Below are 12,345 nucleotides of genomic sequence, written 5' to 3'. Positions count from 1 at the left end.
AACTATGGTTAAGCCCACAATGACCCCAAGGTACTCTGATGACTAGTACCATCTCAGCTCCTTGTGTCCCCATGGGTGTTTGTCTAATTTTAAATCCTGGACGTCTCTAGGGCAGGAGACACCTCTGTATTGCATTTATTCAGCACATCACAGAGAAGGTTTCTAGGTCATGATAAAAGTTCGTACGTGCTACTGCACAATTATCAGAATAATTCCCCAAGGCAACCATGCTGCATCAGTTGAATTAAGACTGATTTGCCCCCATCCACCTGCAGCAGAGGAAGCAGTTACAGTGAGCTCTAAGAGCACACAAATCAACACCCTTACAGGGCTTTGCTCATCAAGGTTCATCAAGCAGATAGTTGATTGGACTCAGGGAGGAGAAAGTGGAAGCAGTATTAAGCTCTTGAATTCATGAAACGCTTAACAAGGGAAACGTTTCAAAGTCACAAAAATCTATCCTCAAAAATCATGCCATTCACTTTTTATCTTGTTTGCCCAGTATGGAAATCTCAAGTAACGAGTTTGTCTCCTGTAGATGTTAATTGCTGCTGCTTCTCCCCCGTTCCCAAACACACTCACATACCCTGCTTTTTCCCACACAAACTAAAAAGAAATAATTGTCCTAAAAAGCAGAAGAAAACACACAGTAAGTCCAGTGTCTGACCAAGGAACACTCCTCAGTGACACAGAAAACCATCACATAAGAAGCAGCATCTGGTAGTGCTTTTGGACGAATACAAACAATGAGACACATAGCACTTCAATGCTGAATTTATAAGGTTGGTATGTGCCTTGGCTTTCACCAAATCAAAGGAGGAACAAATAAAAATGCATAAAACCGGAACAAGTCCCAGGACTGAAGAGAAAGATTCAGTATCTGCCAATTTCCTCCATTTCTATATAAATTGATCCTGTTGATGCTAAAATTCAAATTTTATAAGAGAAAAGTTAAGGGTGAATAAGTACACATTCATGTTATATTTGAAGTCACAGTTTTTCTTTACAGTAATGAGAATGCTTTTTTTTTCCACAACAATATGTAAAAATATCACAAGATAAAAATATAACGATTTTGAATATATTCTTCTAATGACATTTTTCATTTATATATATCAAGAGTGAAAATTACCTGCAGGCTGTTATTCAACAAGTCAAAGTCACTATATCGCCTCACAATCTGTAAAATAAAAGACAAAGTTCAGGAAACAAATTACATTTTCCATTAGCATTTTATTCCTCAAAATCCCATCAGAGAAAAGTAATTCCCATTTACAATCATCGTCTTTTGCAGTTTTTGTACAAATGCCTAACTGCTGGATTTATATCATATTGCCAGAGAGCAAAAAAGAGTTTTTAATCACAATTCCATCAGACAGAAAATGCATTTCTAAAAATTATCTTAAAGTAGTACTTGTGAGCAAAGCTGTCTGCAACCAGGCATTTTTGCCATATTAGATGTAACAACTTTTCATACTCATCTTCATTACTACTTCTTGGCTTCACTGGTCTTGTATAAGCAGAGCTGTGATTTTAGCACTGAGAAAGGCAAATTGGCATTTGAGATTTTAAAAATATGGTTGTACCAACATAGAGTAGAAACACATGACAGGCATTTTTCCTGGAATATTCAGAATAGCAGCTGACAACATGCCTCTGTAGCTGGCAGCAGTACTGTTTTTCTCTTAGTTTTGACCAAAAGAATTCAAGTACTTCATGTTCTCAATTCCAAATCAACAATTCTCTTTCCAGCTCAAATTTTAAAAGCTAGACAATATTCAAACCCTTCCTAAAAAAAAAGAATCTTGGTTACACGAACTACAACTTAAGAAATTACCTGCCAACTGTTTTCTGTTGAAACCCCTCTCTGGACACGGATTATGTATTCCTAATAAAAGGAAAAGGTCATTAGAAATTAGAACTAATGAGCTGAAGAAAGTTATCAGGCACTTCTTCAAACATGACAACTAACATTCAAATGCAGAAAATTCAGATCCAGCACCCTGGGGAAGGTCAGAGCTGGGTTTGCTCAGACCCATCCCTAACAGTTGTTCCACAATGCTTTCCCAGCACAGAGGACAAGGAGAGTTCCAGGAGCATGCACACCTGAGGAGCACTTGAGCAGTTTAATGTAGTTACAGAAAAAGCCAGCAAAAGCATACTCAGCACACACCTCTACCCACAACGGCTGAAGAAATCTCTCTCTCCTCAGCCCCAATATCTAACAAGTACCCCCAGGAATTATTGCCACCATCATAACAAAGTAAAATGCCAGTAAATACCCACAGCTGCACAGCCTCTCATTATTTCTGTACTAGAAAGGTTACCACAAAAGCTTTGGAATGTGCTTCAGTAACTAGAACATATCTGTTTCTCATGATGTTAATTTTTCATTTATAATGCATACTTAATGTTAAATATTTATGTATTAGCTATGCAGATATAGCTAAATCTCAGTGAGCCACTCCTGAATTTTAAGAATTAATTATTCTCCCACCACAATCACATTCATAAATCACAATTATTTTCAGTCTCTTCATTTCAAGTTCAACTACACCTTTTGTAGACTAATATCTGGCCAAAAATACCTGGTCAATATAGCAATATCCTTATTTGAGATTTATCCAGTTATCTCAAAAATAGATATGAACTATTTCCTACACCTACTCAGACATACTTCAAAAAAGTGCCCTACTTACCCCTACTCTGTTTCAGTTTGAAAACACTTCTGATATTTCAAAGATCATATACAAGGCAACTCTCCTTTCTAGAAAAGGAAATCCTATAGACCTATAGGATCCTGTAGAGAGATATATAGAATCCTACAATATATAGATACTAGAATATAGATTACACTAAATATATGGATTAGAATATAGATGTACAGTCCTATAATCCTATAGGATCCTATAATCTCCATTTTAGATATTTGATTAGTAAGAAACTAAAATTAATCTTGGCAAAGCATAGTAATAGAGACTTCTTTGTCATTAGCACACATAAAACTCTACAACTCTTTTTATCTGTGTTATAAAATCTTATTATTAATTAATAATAGGATTCATCCATTAATCCCATGGCCACATAATTTACTTTGAAAAACATGAAAACGGAGAGCCAAAAAGTACAGTGCTGCGAGAAAAAGAAATTTCCAGAAGTGAGGTGAGCTAGAGAATACCCGAAGCAAGATGAGGGGGATGTGGCCACACCAGAAGCTGAGCTTTTACACTGTATTCTAATTGTACCACTCTGACGTTGTAGGAAAAGCCACATCCCCAGTGCCCTTTAAGCACATTCACCACCTCTGCTACACTCAGCCACGCTAGGCTGGCAGGACCTGCCCCTGAGCTCAGAGTGCCATCAACCCCTCCAGGGACAAGCTACCAAACATGGTTTATCTGAAGTGCTGAATAATTTTTTGATTTCAAACGCCACCAAAATTTTGCTGAACTGGTTACATCAACAGGAGCCTTACACAGACAAAAAGGACTGATCAGTGCATTACCTACAGGGTTTTTTCAGCTATTAAAATTAATGCTGAATTCCAAATGGTCATGAATAAACAATAATAGCAAATTTAAAAAAATATTTCCAGCACCTTGTGTTTAATAGCAAATTTGTCCATTCTCTATACAATAACTCTATCTGACGCGTACCTGCATACCAAGTAGATAATTCAATTAAGTGAGTGTTTAATTCATGATGTATTATAAATTTGGCTGCACAGTTAAAAATCCACTGCAATCAGTTTTTAAGTAACTTCTTTCAGGTACTGGGAAGTGTCTTCTGGTTTTGGAGTTCGCCTTCTGAACCTCACAGAACTAATTTCCCTCTCCCAAATGAAATTAAACTAAAAGCTGTTAAACTGAAAAACATAAATATACCATTGGATGCAAAAAAAGTGAGGCATATCAGAGAACCCCTCCACAGAATTAAACTCTCATTTAACATCTCCCAAGTAAGTAGTGTAAATCAAGAATTATGACTGTTCCAGACAAGAGGCAAAGGCAACAATTACCAGCTGTCATTACCTTGTATATTCAACGTTACCTTATCCAAATTTTATTTACTGAAATTTCCATCCAAAACCCAATGCACTGAGGCAAAAATGGTATTCTATTTTCTAAAATTCACTTAAAATATCCTTCATTATCAAAGCTGTCAAATATCTGTAGCAAGTTGGAACCACGTAGCCTTGAGAAGAAACAAGACTACTAAGCATGAAAACCAGAGTGATTTAAAACACTTCTTGTCCTAGCAGCTTAGTAGGAAATTAGAGAAATCCAAGATGCCACAAACCAAGAGAGATGACTGTAAAATTAGAATTAAAGTGTCTATTTTCAGAAAGCCAGCTTGACATGGTCCCTCTATATTCTTTCCTCTTACCCATTTGAAATCATAATTATGGTATCTTCTTGCAAAACAAGAAGCCCAAATCCACAGAGCTGATAACATCCAACCAGTGTAACTGTCTTTGGAAACTGTGTGACAGAAATCAAATAATGGGACACCTGGAAATCCATATTCACCACTAACGTGGCTTTTCTTGTTTTGTGACCATTGCTGCATGCTGAGAAGAGGCTACTTCACACACAGACAAAAAATTGCAACAACCGCTTATTCGTCAAGTCTCAAAGGAACATTGGCTGCTTCTCTGAAAAACCACGCCAGTGATGATTCACCACGTGCAGTCATTCATCTTTTCTAGGATTTTGAAAGAAGCAGAGTTATTGCTCAATCCCTTGTAGCACTTGCTCTTTATTCAGTGATTGTCATTCTCTATTGTGCCCTGAGAAAATGCTCCAGGACAGGCAGAACACAAATACATTAAACATCAATCAAAGCATCTTACTGCACACAACCACACTGGTCAACACGGGTCTTCTGGAGAGCCTTGTGATAAACAACTCGGGACTCACAGCTCATTCCCACAGTAAGATTATATTTTTTAAAAAAAACATATTTGGGCCACAACTACTTTTCCCCACACTTACTCGAGCATTTTCCCATCCCATCCATATCTGCTTTTGTGGCTTAATGGACTAATCAAGTCCCTTTTTTATGTCACAGGGTTTGCAAATGGAAAGAGAAGAGCAAACACTCTCCAGGTGTGGCCATTAGTTCTATTCTGTATGGAAAAGCCAAGTACCCACCATATGTTCTCCCTCAGCACTGACCATAATGAATTATTGTCCAACTCAGCACTACCCTGTCAATACAACCAACGAAAAAGCCTAAATGGTCTTCTGAGCTGGCTGAGGGGCTTTTTGCCCAAAGCTGGTAACGAGATTGAAAGTCAAAGAACAGCAACAGTAGAAAAGCCAGGATAAGAAATGCAATCCCATTCCCAGTATCTGCCATGGCTACACATAATCAGCAGACCAGAGTATGCTGAGTTCTAGTGAGAAGTTGATACTTCCTATTGCCTCCATGTGGCAACAAGCTTGTCGTGGGATTATAATTAGCACCACTGATATATGCTTCCCATAGGACCAGAGAAGAGCTTTCAACTCTTCAAGTCTAAATGTACAAAAGCCTTTATTACTCTGCCAAATTCTGTTTTAGTTAGGGGGAAAAAAAAAACCAAACAAACCTGCATTACAACAATCTTCTTCTGAGACAGCCTGATAGTGGGACTGAGACTGTGCCCATAGGAAATAAATGAAAGCATAATGAAAACAGAGGCACACTCAGGATCATTTCTGCTTAGCAGCATCATCTAATGTAGGAAAACAGGGTGGAAATACTTCCAGAAAAAGCTAGTAATTACCAGGGCTCACTCCTGCAAACAATTTTAGGCATCAACAACCAGGCTTGGGGAGGTCTATATTAGCTAGACTCGTGTAGAAATTCCCATGGCATCTTTCACTCCTACACGAATAGCTCAGAATTTTTCCTATTACTCAGTTTACCAAATAACTTCAAAGGAGCCCTAACAGCTGCTGGTTGGGAAAGAAGGGTCTCAGCTTGCAGAAGAGAGACAACCTCCCGCTCTGCTTTGCCCACGGGCAGCAAGGTCACCGTCAGCAGGAGCCTCCAACAAGACAGGCCACAAAACCATTCCTGAAACAACCTCCCTGGGACCCCCCCACAGGTAAGGTTTGTATATCTGCTGCTCTTCCTATCAGTACTGTCAAGCCACCTCATGGCACAACCTCGATATTCCTGCAGCAGCTCAAAATATATTTTTAAAGATGGCAAGAAAAGCAGTTTTACCTATGGAATCATTTCCTGACTGCTCCAATTAGTCAAAAAAAGTTGAAACAGGTGCTGGGAGGAGGAGGTCGGGAGCAGGGAAAGATATATGACCCCAGGTACACACTGTCATTTCCTAAACTCTTCTTCCTAGTACTACAGAGTTGCGAATAGTTTCTGAAAAGGGATATTTTCCAAATAACCACATGGATCAGGGACAACCACACTGCATTTCTCCAATCTTTTGCTGGTAACAGTTTCACATTCACTGCGTGGGATTAATGCTATCCTGAACTTACCCATTTTCACGCAGAGCCAAGATTTAGGTGGTTGGATTTTTCTTTTTTTTTTTCCAAAATTCACCAAGATTAGTCCCTGGTGTTTCAGCACTTATTAAAACATTATCATCAGCAACTCAGAGCTGCTCAGCAAATTTTGTTAACATTCCTGGGTGAAAATTGCACAGCAAAGCACTCCAAATGTTTAACAATTGCTCTTTATCACTATTCCTAGTTTTTGAAACAGGAAGCAAACAGGAAAGAAGGCTTTTGCAGAGATAAATTAGGGGAAAAAAAAGTGGTGAGTTAAGAGGTTCTTATAATAAAACGTAGAGAGTCAACAATATTGGCCAATACATTCTGTTTCCCCAAGCAAATAGTCTAAATTTCCAGCTCAGGATAGTCAGTCTCTTTTTCCACAGATTTCTGCTTTACATCTGTTTAATCCAACAGGCTTGAAAAGCCAACCATTATAAAGATCCAGGTCACCTTCAGGTCACATCAACTAAAAGTTTGAAAGGGCTTTATTTTATAAGCATTAAAGAGAGGAAAGCCTAATTAAGCATGAATACAATCCCTGCTTAAGTAGGCTGGATTGGAACAATTTCTAGTAAGAAGCTCTTTTAAATGTTTATTTAGAAAATCTCCCATGTGAAAAGCAGCAACAACATCAGGGGAGCTGCCCAGCCTCAGAGGCCTCTCTGTTACAGGGCACAGCATTTATTTGCTATGGCACAACCTGCCATTAAGCCCATCTGAGGTAGGAGCAGCAGCAGTGGTTGCTGTTTCCCCGCTTTCCAAACAATGCAGGTGTGTGTGCGTCTGTGTTGCCCCATTCACACACTGTATCCCTTCTGTAGTAATGAGTCAGCCATTCAATAAGTGAAAGCTATGAAGTAGGACAACTGCAGGGGAAAAATAGGACACACATTTACATGTAATGAAACCTAGTGAGCATGAAAAGCTTTGGAGATGAGAAATCACAGATTTTCAGCGCTCTGCATCACCATGACCTTCACCAGAAAGGCAAATTACTCACTGTTTTTCAGGAAATATTCAGTAGCCAAGAAAAATATTCTGATTTGGGTTTACTAAAGTATAATATGGAAACTAATATTTTGACTATAATTTTCACAGGACCTACAAACCCAGTACTAATTTAGTAAGATCACCATAAGTTTGGAATATTTAAAATTAGATGTGATGAAAGAGCCATCTTTTGTGAGTTCATGCTGGAGGAGAGGTGGGAGGTAATCAAGCTTACTGACTAAGTCCAGTGGAGGAACTGCATTTCTGAAACCTCAAACAAGTGAATTATGACAGTTCCCTGTCATAGTTCCCTGTTCCCTGTAAAGCCATGTCTAAAAGTAACGTCATGCTTTTTTTGTCCAAAGTGAATGCAGCCTTGAAAAGACTGAATTCCTTGTAAAGCAGATGTGCAAAATCTTTTACAAGCTTTAAAACTAAACCCCACAGTCCTAGAAATATGTGGCTCCATTTTTTCTATCTGTAACAATATAGGAAAAATATAAATGCTTTTTCAACGTTTTTCTAATCTAAAAGCCATAAGTGTCAACATTCATCATTGCTTAAGGAAAACTAAAAACTCTGAAAGATTGTTAAGAGAGGGATTTATCTCAGCCGTTCATTTCCAAATGTCTTTAAGACAACAATGTACTGTATCAAAGCTGGCTGTTTCACTACTTCAATTTCAAAATATGAAACACATGAAAAAGGAAAATCGATTCAGAAAAGAATTAAGAGATTTTCAGAAGAGTGTGTACAACTCACCAGTGGTTTTACTGCTGAAAAGACTTGCACATACAGATGTGCAGTTCTTAATAAGGAAAATGTTTAGATTATCACGGAAGAAAATAGCATCCTATTTTAAGGCTTAGAAAGAAGCCACTATTAAATAGTGAACACGCAGATGAAATGTTGCAATATGAGGCAAGTTTAACAGCCAAAATTTATTAAAGCTTTAGTGCTGAAATTGCCTCTGTTGTCGGAACACAACATTTGGCATCAAGATGAGACACTTGCAAATGGCTTAGTATATTGGATGTAATCCTGCTCCTATTGAAGTCAAAGAATGCAATAGCAACACAACTTCATTTTCTACAAAAGGGTTGGTACACAGACCTACAAAGAGACTGACTCATGGTTATGGAAAGGTGCCCAACACACCCCTGGACGTTACACAGCTACTGCCTCTCTGACGCAGTGCTAGTGACTGAAGCATAGAGAAACAAAATGAAGCTGACTGGGCTTGCTCTCGTAATTTCAAATCTATTAGGTGAGATGCCATTGGAACACACCTGAAATATGTACCTTTTTGTATTTCAAAATGAAATGGACTCCGTAAACACCATGCTATAGAATCAATTGTATTTAAGTGCACATTCCAACAAAACTCAGACTGCCTGTAACACACTTAACCAGGGAAACAACTTTTGCAAACACAGAAATGCATCATTTTCCTCTTCCAGTTATGACTGGAAATAAATACACAGAAAGAAAACCTCAGTGAACAATTTCTTTGTTGCAACATAAAAACATGGAGATTAAGTTCCAGCTCAGATGTACTAAGTCCAGTAAGAACTTCTGAGCTCTTCTGACCTGAACGAAGCATGCTGAGCCTGTGAGCCTATCAGATAATTTTGCAGTTGGCTCCCTAACAATCTAAAAACCCATTCATGGGGGGGTTGACATACTCTTACTAAGCAAAAAGTGCAAATCCTCAAAAGTAGCTTGATCCCTTCTTAGGTTTCTGGAAAATTCAAGTAAGAACATAGTAGTTTCAGGTTTTGTTTTCAGTTTTGTTTTTTTCAGTTTCACCTTCAGCCTCAGGAAACAGAAACTCAGCCTCTGCCAAGTACAGCCCTTGATTCAATACTATGAAGTTTACACTTACCCAGTCTGTTGTACTAAATTTAAATTAACAGAAACTGCTTAGAACAATACAAAAGCAAACTATTCATTAGACACAAGCTTTGGTCTTCTGTGTGGTATTTCACCACGTCTACAGAGCTTTTCCTGAAATTCTTCACCTTTTCCTTAGCTGTTTTTTCAGAAGATTGGCTATTTTCAGCACCAACAGAAGGTTTACATAATTACTAGTTCAGTTGCCATATTAAAGTTGCACCTAAACTCAGTCTAAGCCATCTTCATATGAGTGCTTTTAGAAGAAAAAAAAAATACAAACCCCAGTTTAAAAGAACTCTTGCAACACTAAACAACATTATAAAATCTTAATACATACTGCTGACAAAAGAATAGATTTTTTTTTTCATGGCTGCCTTTGCTTTAGAACAGACCTAGTTCTCCAAACATTAGTTTGGGATAAAGGGTTTTATAGATCTACATCTTTTGAAGACCGCTTTGAGGTGGAACGAGGAACAAAAGTAAAAAGCATTCAGTTAATGACAATCTGCTTTCTTCTAACTATAATTTAACAAAGTAAAATACAGTCTTCAGGCCCCACAAAAACACTTCAACCCTTATTTCTTAGAATGGCTTCATTTACACACCTCTTCAGAGACAAGGATTTATTTCTCCGGCTTATTTTGAAACAGGAAAGTTCAAATCAGGGACAGCATCACCCACCAATAAACAAACTATTCAGACACCAGAGACACAAGATGAAGTATCCGAAATGACAGAATAGTCCACTTACATCAAATAAGAAACCAAGTCTCTGTTAATGGCTCCCTGTATTTTGTTATTCCACACTGGCTCTATATAAACCATCTGTGCCACACACACTTCAAGCCATCTTACAGCTATCAACAGAGCTTCTGCAATAAAACAAACAATTACTAATAGACGTATCTTAGAGACAGATTTTAAATTGAAAGGCCTGGTGCTCCAGCATTCTGTTATTAAGAAAAGATCAGAATGAAACAGTAGAGAATTCTTCTGCAAACCTGTTATAATAATAGAATACAGAAATTAAAGATGGGGGGGGGGGGGAACATTTGCTATCAAACTCCCTCAGAAAGATGACACAAGAAAAGTCTGGATTGAAAAAGCTCTTCCAAGTTATCATTCTGAAAGAATTTTGTGACTTTTTCTTTTCTAACCAGAATCATGCAAACTAAAGCAAAGAACACAAAATACTATTGTCATTTGCACTAACAAAAAAAGTATAATAAGGAAACAAGTTACCAATGAAACTTAATCTGGTTTACTAACTGGGGAGTATTAGGAGTTACACAACTTCTCACGGGACTTGGCACACCCATCCTTCAGCTACTGTAACAGGTAAAAAGCATCACACTTGCCAGGAAATAAACCTCTTTAGCCTTACTTATAAGAAGAGGAGTTGCAACAACTGAGAGCCACAGCCTGTTAGACTCACAAGACCTACACAATTTCTCATAGATAACTTCTGTTCAGAGAAAGACTGGAATATCAGTAAATGTGAGTTCCGCAGACAAAAAACAAACCATTTCTTAGGTGTGAATTATTTATATGAAGAGTATTTAATAAGACAATCTGTAAACTAGTTGTAAACCCCATGGTGAATCTACAGTTACTGTCATTCAGGTTAAGGGTATGCAACAGATGCAAGGAACCAGGAAGCGACCCACAATGCAGGAACCAGAACTATGCAAGGGATGTAAGGAAACCCTCGCTCCATTTAAAGCAAGCTTCCCACTAGAGTACCTACTGCTGAGATACCTCTGGCCTCCTCTCCAGCATCCCTGCTCTCAGCTAAAGCAGGAATCAGAAATGACAGCCAGTTCTCTGATTCACACTACTGCTTGGTCATACCATAATGAAATCCGGTTTTTAAAGCGGAAAATGACTGCAAACAGGACATTACAGAATTTGGATTATTACTGCATGCTCCAAGACAGTTCTTATGGAAGCACTGTGCATACGTCCTAGGCATCCCAAAAGAATCAATCTGTGACACGCAAGTCTCGGCAGGGCTTGTTCTGCTGAGTGCCGCCGCTCCCCACAGCGAAGCGGGGCTGGGGCTGCGGGGTCTCTGCAGCTTCACAGCCGCCGCTCCGCCACACGGCAGCACCCGGAGGCAAATGCAGCCCATTCACGTGTAACTTCATCACAGCCACTGAAACGCGGCAGCCAGAGCCCATCTCTGCTCCAGAGGCTGCAACAGCCCGAGGAAAGCAGGAATTACAGTAACTCACAGGGCCTGGCCCGGAGCGAACGCCAGACAGCGCGAACCCCGCGGCGGCCGCCCCCGCAGAGCCCTGGCGGTCCCTGCCGGGGGGTGCCGCCGGCTGCCCCCGGCCACCCCGCGGACACAGAGGGGGCGAAGGAGCCGAAAGACCCTCCGCTCCGGGCAGCGGCGGCACCGCCGCACCCCACCGAGGGGCTCCGGGGCGCTGCAACCCGCGCTGCGAGGTCGCGGCCCCGCTGCCTCCCGCACCGCTTCCCCTCGCCCCCAGCCCACCCCGCGGTGCCCCGGCGCACCCCCCGCCACCCCCGGCCCCGCTGCCGCGGGCTCAGCTCAGGCCCCCGCCCGGCCCCGCTCCCGCCGTGCCCCGGCCGGCCCCGCGGACCCCGCGCACCCCCCGGCCCCCCGTTACCGGCTCCCTCCATTCCCTCCCCCGCCCCGGCCGCTCCCGCCTGCCCCCGCGGCCCGGCCTGCCCCGCTCACCGTGTGCGAGTGCAGGCTCTGGCTCGCCTCGATCTGCGCTGTCAGCGGCACCGTGTCGTCCAGCAGCACCTTGCCGGCCGGCGGCTTCTCCATGAAGGCCATAGCGGAGCTGGGAGCGGAGAACCGGCGCCGCCAACCCGCTTCCCGGGGCAGCTCCCGGCGCGGCCGCCGCTGTCAACACGGCAGCGCCGCCGCGGGGCCTTAGCGCCGCCGCCGCCGCTGCCACCGCCCGCCGCCAGG

General features: G+C 41.1%; 1 protein-coding gene across 6 annotated transcripts in view; it reads right to left on the bottom strand.

The window, feature by feature from the left end:
* PXK (PX domain containing serine/threonine kinase like) overlaps positions 1 to 12,267 on the bottom strand; it is a 34,590-nt gene extending 22,323 nt beyond the window's left edge. For 4 of the 6 annotated variants that reach the window (XM_066195829.1, XM_066195830.1, XM_066195833.1 and 1 more), the window contains exons 1-3: positions 12,106 to 12,266; positions 1,838 to 1,888; positions 1,133 to 1,180 (exon numbers count right to left, since the gene is read on the bottom strand). In XM_066195829.1, the coding sequence (XP_066051926.1) occupies positions 1,133 to 1,180; positions 1,838 to 1,888; positions 12,106 to 12,207 (201 nt within the window). In that variant the 5' untranslated portion in view covers positions 12,208 to 12,266. Of the gene's footprint in view, positions 1 to 1,132; positions 1,181 to 1,837; positions 1,889 to 12,105 lie in introns of all 6 variants that reach the window. The other 2 variants (XM_066195831.1, XM_066195832.1) reach the window with 1 other exon arrangement.
* Positions 12,268 to 12,345: the final 78 nt, after the last annotated feature.

Source organism: Chamaea fasciata, unplaced genomic scaffold, assembly GCF_029207755.1.
Source record: "Chamaea fasciata isolate MVZ Bird 193981 ecotype frontalis unplaced genomic scaffold, bChaFas1.0.hap1 SCAF_13, whole genome shotgun sequence".
Lineage (NCBI taxonomy): Eukaryota > Metazoa > Chordata > Aves > Passeriformes > Sylviidae > Chamaea > Chamaea fasciata.
Note: the sequence above shows the minus strand (reverse complement) of the source record. Positions and strands in the feature narration are given on the sequence as shown.